Raw genomic sequence first — 8219 nt, forward strand, 5'->3', positions numbered from 1 at the left:
ATTCAAAGGGTACTAACTTCCTGCAATTCTCTAATTAACCTGGTGGAACTGAAGTCATCTGAGTACATTATGAACATGAGTAAATAATTTATTGGGGGAAAAAATGAACCTATTTGCACTTAAAATTTACTGTCCATCTAGAAGACCTGTTTAATGAGCATATTATCTGAGACTATGTGGAATAATTTTCAAAGTTAAATTAGAAGGTGTTAAAAATGACCCCCCTGTGTTATTGGCTTCTTGCTAGGGCCAAACTTCACATTCTCAGTCGTTGAAGACCTACAACTTGCTCTTATCATTAAGGGACTAGCCCCCCTTGACTAGAGAACCTCCAGCTTAGTTCCTGCACAAAAGTGTCCTTTCTCCACAACCTACCTGATGACAATATTGTCAAATGTTGGCAAAGTTTGAGACACCATTTGGAGACCCATCTTTAAAGTTTTCTTGTACAACTGTATCTGGACACTGCCCTCAAGCCAACAGCCAGAGTCTGAAAGTACTTCTCTTCCTTCCTTGCCTTTGCCCTTCAACACGACTCAATCTGATTATACTAATTTGTTACGTAACTTTATTTAGACCACAACATGTCTTTCCTAGTAATTCCATGATTCCAGCACTACTGTGGTTTCTTCAGTCAGCCATTACCTGGGAGAATGTCTGCGTGACCCTCCCTAGAGGTCCTGCACCTTTAGCCACGTCCACTCTCTGTTCATGCCCATCTTACTTTTCCTCACTTGATCCTCTTTCATTCTATCTTGCTCCTAACCCGCTCTGACCTACCCTGGTAAACAGGGTACTTTGGTACACAGAGTACTTGTGCTCCTGCAGTTCAGCGTAAATATCTCTAGAACTTAATTTAGTGGAGTTGAGGGGTGGGGGGAGTAGTCGCCTGGAAAAAAGCTGAATGGAGAGGGAAATCACGTCAAACATAGTTCTCAACAGGTGATGATTTTCTATAACACTCATCCCTACTGGCAGGAGCCTACATTGTACAAAGTGGGGTGGGAGTGGAAATGAGGGGATGCTGTCAGGTTTGGTTGGTGTAGCTTTCCTACAGTCCTGCTCGCTGTGAAAGCACATACTCGTCATAGCAAAAGTGTATGTTACTCATGGAATAGTTTTGCATACTACCATCCTTAGATACATATTCCCTGCTTCTTGTTAACTCACTAGTTTTGACTTTCGTTTTTTTTTTTTTTTTTTTTTTTTTCCTTACCGTACATACTGCTTATTTAATTACTCCAGATTTCTCTTTGAAATTTTGGAAAGATCCTTAATTTTTAAAACTTTAAACAGAGATGATTGTCAAAATTACTAGTTGGTCTGATATCCTTTTTTTACTGTTCGTTTAAAGCAACATGTCATGTAATATTTACATATTATACGGACTCTGAGTCCATCAGAAAAACTACGCATTTCTTTGTAATTCTGTATTTCAAGAGTACACCACAGGGAGATTTCATACTTGGATGTTTACGTTGGAAAGGTGGACAAGAGGAAGATTCCAATTAAAAAAAAATGGGACAAAGACGAAATATATATTTAATCACAAAAAAAGGAAAGATTCCAATTGCATGTTACACATAAAATTATTCTACAGACCGATGTGTATCATATTGTAAACAAACCTTTGTATACATGTTTGCTGTTCCTGGGAGGAAACATTTATTTTGAAACTGGTTTAGGAACTACACATGATTGCCAGGTCATGTTTAATGACTGTTCCATATCCACCTATTGTTTTTCTCGACAAAACTCTCTTTTACTCGTTATGTTGCCATCCAGGCAACGTTTCTGAAGAAATGAAATTAAAAGGCATGTTATATTGAAACAAAAATCACCTCACCAAATACAGCAAAGAGAGTATAATAAAAAAATATATATATATGATTTTGGTGCTGTACCGTGCGCTACCAATATTTTCCTTCAGGAATTGTGGGATTTCACTGCTTTTATCCTTTTCTTTTCTGGTTTTGTTCTCTGTGTTTGTGTGTTCTCTCCACTCTATAGATATAGAACAAAATCTCAAACTAAACTATCCAAGCAGCCTATTACTGTCAAACTACCTCCAGGGGAGGTGAAGGAAAGTACTTTTTAGTGGGAAAAGTACATGGTAATCTTAAGATAATGTAAAAGACTAAGAGATGCATTGAGAAATATAATGTATTTACAGATATTTAGATGAAAATTCGTCAGCTTTCTCTCTCGTCAACAATTCATTCATTCATTCATTCAATTTTTATGGATTGATATGGCAGATACTATGTAATTAAACCCTTTGTAATCTTTTTAGGATTAGAAGGTTATGTAGTAAATGTTCACGCTGGAAAGATCTGGATTGTGAGGAGATAAATGACTTCTGTTTTATGTTTGTTAACATAATTCAGGCTATTGGCCACGTTTAACTTTATAATCAAGGAAAGAGTTCAAATATTGACTAACTTTACATGAGTATACACAACCGCCAGAAGACAAGAAAAACAAAAGGAAAAACTAGAACCACAGAAGGTCCAAGAAAAGAAAGATGGGCAAAAGGAGGAAAGGTAGGAAGCCTACACCAGAGCTGGGGGTGAGGGATGGGGGCAGTGGATGGCAAGGAGGTGGGTGGGGAAAGGGGAGGAGTGTGGACCACGTGACTCTAGGTCTAGGGGGCAGTCCGAGGGTTATAAAAGCTTGCTGGAGCCAAGGGAAAGCATCCTGACGTCCAGCATTGGCACAGGGGCAGAGGCTGGTGATCCACAGCAGCCGCGGGGTCCAGAAAAAGGCTGAAACGCCCAGAAGAGCAGAGATAAGGGCCAAGATGCCGCGCCTGTTCGTGTCCTACCTGCTGGGAGTCTGCCTGCTACTGAGCCAACTTCCCGCAGAGATCCAAGGCCAGAGGAACCAGAAGAAGAATGAGTTTATCAAGCTGTGCGGCTCCGAATTAGCCCTCTACTGGATCCGGCTCTGCGGCAACCTCAACTGGGACAGGATGGCTCTGAGCCCCAAGGAGCCCGGGCTGAGAACTGGAGCCCTTGCAGGTGAGGCCCCGCCCCTGGCCAGTCCGCGTTTCCCATTGGTGGCTGCCAGCGAGCCGCCGACCAATCCGAAGCGCGGCCCGCACTCCGGGCTCCAGACCTCACCGACCGCCAGCGCTCAGCCTGACTCAGGTGCCCGGGGCCTCAAAGTTTGGGCTTTTCCCTCGGAACCTGCTTTTCTGGGGAGTGTCTCACGGGGATCTCCCCAGAGAGAGGGGCAGCAGCGGGAACAGCACAGGGTCTCCCTTGGTGCCCTTCACTTCCTGGCAGCCAGGGTGACCGCGGGTAGCGAGTGGTCACAAGGGGAGGGGGCCGGGGAGGCCACGGGGGGGGGGGGGGGGCTGCCCAAAGCCCCGCAGGAGGCAGGGAGGGGCAGCCAGCGGCGGGGACCCGGAGTCCAGCTGTGGGGGCCGGACGGCGCGAATGCTGGTGGCGGGGCCAACTGGACAGGGCATCCTGACTGAGATGGCAGGGCTCACACAGTGGGTGTGAGCTCTTATCCAGCATGGCTGGGCATCAGGGGGCCAAGAGGCAGGGGCGTTTGCCCTTCAGACAAACACAGCTGCAAAGAACAGAAAGCCCGACTGATGCTTCAAGCATCTGGAAGCTGCAACGGATTATCTTTCAAAGCAAAATCTCAGAATTGAACGCGGCTCAAATCCAGAATGTATTGAAAAAGAAGCAGCAAACACTTGGTTAGCTATAAGGCATTCATAAAGGTAAGTTGGAAGCTAAGTGTAAGTTGCAATGAAAAGTTTCACAGAGGTAGAGGCCCCCTTCCGGGGAACACGTGGAACTTGCACAGTGGACAGAAGGAGAGATGACAGAGGGTCCCGCGGGAATAAGCAAAACCTGGGTCACGCTGGAGTACTGTAAGCTGCCCAGTTATAATAAACCAAGTCGTTCAGCTATCGGGATACTGGCTGAGTCTTTTGATGTGTATGCTATTGAGGCAATGCTTTCCTTCTGTCTATGCAAAATTTTACCGTTTTCCTGATGTTCATCGACCTGTGTTTTCTCTCCCCCCACCCCACTTATTTAACTTAGATATCATGTCATTGACCGACGCCAAAGATACAGAAACCTTAAGTATGCTGCAATCTGCTCCTGCTTCTTCAGAAGAGAGGCAGCCATCGCTGCGAGAGCTACAAGCTGCATTACAGGATGGAAATCTTAACTCTGAAGAATTTAAGGACAATATTCTTACTGGACAAAGTGGAGCCGAAGACAGCAGTCAGTCGGAATTAAAGAACATAGGCTCAGCTAAACATTACCTACAAAAGAGAAGCGCCGGTACTGTAATAGTCGATAGGTGTTGTAACTATGGCTGCTACAGGAAAGAGTTGGCTCGATACTGCTGAGATGGAGAGAATGTGTATTTCGTCTGCTAAGCACCTGTGTGTCTCACCTGTGTTCACATTCACTGATGCCTCTGTCACCCCACTGATTATTGGAATACGAACAATCATCATTAGGGTTTGGGTTTTTAATTTTGCGTGTAAGGAATTATTCCTTGCATTATTGTAGTTACTGCTAATAAATACTTTTCTGCTAAAAAGCGTGTTTTTATTAATGGCATAATTGTTATTGCTGTTTTAATACTATTAACTTAAAATAACACAACCTTTATCACTTTACACACAGTAAGTCAACTTACAAATTGTTTTTAAATAGATAGTAAAACTCTCAACTCTATTTCTTGCTTTAGTGAGAATGGATTAGTCCACTTTTAAAACTTGTACTTGATACGTTATGATCTGTCACCCACTTTTTCCTCTACACCTACTGTCCACATGTTCTTTCACTACTTAATATTAAACAAATTATTTGGAGAGCAAATGAAAAATTAAAAATAATTCAACTTACACAAAGCTTAACGCTGGCTATAAAAAAAGGACCAAAATGTTTTCATCGATATTAACTCAGGTCAGATACACAAAGAGTCACAAATCTTGGACTTTCTAATAGACTTTAAAACATTTTTCTGTTGCATTGAGGTTTTAATTACAAACAATTAGATTGGACCCTAAATCAATTGAATTCCGTGGGGGCCATATGAACGCAGCTATTTTTCAAACCGGGGTTCTTCTCTTAATTCTATCATCGAAGACACTAAAAAGTAAAGTACGTTTCTTTAAGCAGAAAATAAATACATACATAAAAGAATAAACATCTCTGTGTCATATATTACAGAAAAGCAGCTTTAGCAAAGAATGCACTTTTGGTTCACTATTGTAGAATTTACAATCCATTTCGGTAAAATAGTAACTGGATTAATATGAAAACTTGTTAGAGTAGTAAATTAACAAAGTTCTCAGTTTACTGTTTAGCAGTTCCTTCGATAGTCCATACACATAAAATCTTGGCAGCATTTATAGAAAAATGCACTTAAACAACAAGTAAATCTCCATCTAAAGCCTATAAATAGAATTTAAAGGGATTAAGACAGCGACTGCCTTATTTCAAATCCTACACATGATTAACAATAATCAGGCCTCTAAAGTTTTTGAAGTCCTCACCAAGACCAACTTGTAAAACTGCACACGCACAACCTCAGAGGCCATTAGCCATCTCATAAAGCCAGGAAAGGTGCTGTCTGAAATGTCCAACCCAAAACAACAAGGGCGCTGACCAGGAAACTTGCAGCCCAGACAGAACAAAGGGGCTTCCCTGGACGCAGAAGACGTCTTCCCAGACCTTGCTCTGGTCACATCCCTCATCTGCTCCTCCACAAAAGCCCTGGAGGCGGGACCCCTGCTCCAGAATCAGCATTCATTACCTCTGACGACATGGCCATTTTGTAAGTGGGACACTGAGGTCTTTTATCACCACCGGTGACTCGGTGACTTTCATCTTCCAGTACATACCACTACGCCTGGCCTACGGTTTTCTCTATTTTAGATGGAAACGTGCCCCCAAATGTAACACAGCTGGTCCCTACCTGTGTGAGCTATGACCCCTACCTTTCTGATTCCTAAACAACCATGTCTAGGTATCACAGGTATACATTTGCAAGCAGTCTCTGCTGTGGCAAAAAATCCCTCACTTCTCCATTTTAACCAAATCAATAGAAATCCACATTCTGTCGCTGAGTTGGCAATTCAGCATCACACATTATTCTAATGGAGCTACCCATTAACCTGCGCTTGAAATCCAAAAGCACCAAAGCGTTAGGTTGCCGGACCCGCAGTTTTCAGTGACGCCCACCATAACACCTACTGCTCCAGCCTGCATGGTCCCCACAATTTAGGTGCCCGTCTCCCTCCTGGGGATCAGCAGAACTTTGCCAAGGGTGCTTGTTTCTCTGCTCAGGGCCCTATTTCCTCAGGTGACCACAGTCATGCCCTCGGAAGCTTTCATCTCTGCAGGGCACTGCCACTGAGCGCTGCACATCGCTGACCCGTTACTTCAGTAGGCCAGGCCTTCAGCCTTTTGGCAGCACGAGGAAACCCCAGGGACCCAAGCCACCCATAGAATCCCCTCACAGACCGCTTATATTAGGTGTGCTAACTTGTTCCTCTGGCTATTCGGATGACAGTAAGAAGTGTGGCCAGAGCGACACAAATTCATCATGACCACTGACAAAAGAAACTGGAAACCTATCTCCCACTGATACGCAGTGGTGTCGCTGAGTCTGAGGTTTAGACGACATTTCTGATTCACAACTTCTCAGTCCACAAGTGTCATGGGCTACAATAATGGACTGCGAACCTCAGGTTACTTTCTCCTTTGGAGGACATCCTCTGGGTACAGCAGCGCTCTGTGCATGTTTTCTGCTCTACCAGGACATGGGGACAGCAGACCCTGAGCTTGAGTGGGTCTGGGCGTTTCCCTTGGTGTTAGGAGAACAGAATGCAGGACGTGAGTACATGAAGTCAAGTCCTAGGGAAGACTGGCAATCTGGGCTTCTAGCTTGGTGAGGGTTTCAAAAAAATGTAAAAGACAGCTGTTCAATATATGTGAAATCAATAGATCAGAGATGCGATAATAATAGACACGGAAATGTAATAAGGGAGGTCTGTGAGAAGCTATCAGGACGTGAGGGTAGTGTGGTTGGGCTTTGAGGAATACAGGTGACTGTTTTTCCTTATCTTCCCACCATTCCTACAACCATTAATTTTCTGCTGATGAAGATCCGATTTATGTAGGAAAACCAACTCTATCCACCAAGGATATGGAACGAGAGAGAGAGAGAGAGAGCGAGGGAGAGAGAGAGAGAGGTAGAGACAGAGAGAAGCAGAGAGAGAGAGACAGACAAACACAAAGAGACACAGAGAGAACGGACAAAGAGAGAGACTACACACTAACAACCCAATATGGACTCTGAGACACTCAACTGTTACACATCCTCTCAAAATACTCCAGAGAAAACTTGGCCTGTGCAATGCTTTTCTCTTCACCTTCAAGGAACTAAGAATTTTGAAATGAGTCCAACTAATGCTACGCATTTCAGACTAGCAATAATAAAAAACACCTGGCGTTGTATACACGTGTGCCTCTCGATAGTTACTGGCTGAATTCAAGAGCCAAGAGACACACACGGTACGGGACTGACCTTCCATCCAGCTCCCTTGTCTGACCCTGCACCTTAGGAAACAGCCTGGAAGTTGAATGAGGCAGGCAAAGGGGGTTCTGTTCAACTTCTGACTTTTATAAATTCTATTCAGCAATTCAAGCGGAGACATCAATTTCCCACTAGAACAGGAATGTTGTTGGAAAAAAAATTACTTTAAAATTAAAAATTAAAAAGAAATTAAAATTAAAAAATTACTTTTAAATTGTACATTAATGGTATTGACTTTATAGGCCAGGTCCTGTGATTCAGAATTGGATATGGAGGATTTCATTAAAGAGTATTCATGCTGATTGGAGAAAAGTACTCCAGTGAGCTGCTGTGGTAATGCCAGTGAGCTTAGAGCAGGGTGTCAAGGCCAAATCAAACAAACTCACAGACAGCAGGGTGGTTACCAGCTTGGAAGCAGTGTCGGGGGAGGATGACAGGGGTCCAGGGAATCAAATATATAGCAACAGAGGGAGACTAGACTTGGGTGGTGAGTACACAGTGCAATATACAAATAAAGCATTATACAATGGTACACTTGAAACTCACATAATGGCATTAACCAATATGCCCCCAACAGATTTCACTTTGGCTCGAACCTTTAGACAAGTTACAAAATACATCTCCCTTTCCATAGTACA

At 43.4% G+C, this 8219-nt stretch overlaps 1 protein-coding gene across 1 annotated transcript; it reads left to right on the plus strand.

The window, feature by feature from the left end:
- Positions 1-1216: 1216 nt before the first annotated feature.
- On the plus strand, positions 1217-5159 carry LOC308504769 (prorelaxin-like). Its single transcript, XM_081066016.1, has 2 exons — positions 1217-3020; positions 4065-5159. The coding sequence occupies exons 1-2, from the start codon at positions 2801-2803 to the stop codon at positions 4376-4378; spliced, it is 534 nt and encodes a 177-aa protein (XP_080922142.1). The 5' UTR covers positions 1217-2800; the 3' UTR covers positions 4379-5159.
- The last annotated feature ends 3060 nt before the right edge of the window (positions 5160-8219 follow it).

This window comes from Rhinolophus hipposideros, assembly GCF_964194185.1.
Source record: "Rhinolophus hipposideros genome assembly, chromosome: 11".
NCBI lineage: Eukaryota > Metazoa > Chordata > Mammalia > Chiroptera > Rhinolophidae > Rhinolophus > Rhinolophus hipposideros.

What these genes read in the sequence shown, in the direction of transcription:
- LOC308504769 (XM_081066016.1), top strand. Translation starts at nt 2,801, where the DNA reads ATGCCGCGCCTGTTCGTGTCCTACCTGCTGGGAGTCTGCCTGCTACTG. An exon ending in GAGAACTGGAGCCCTTGCAG is followed by an intron (nt 3,021 to 4,064) that starts GTGAGGCCCCGC and finishes TATTTAACTTAG; the next exon opens with ATATCATGTCATTGACCGAC.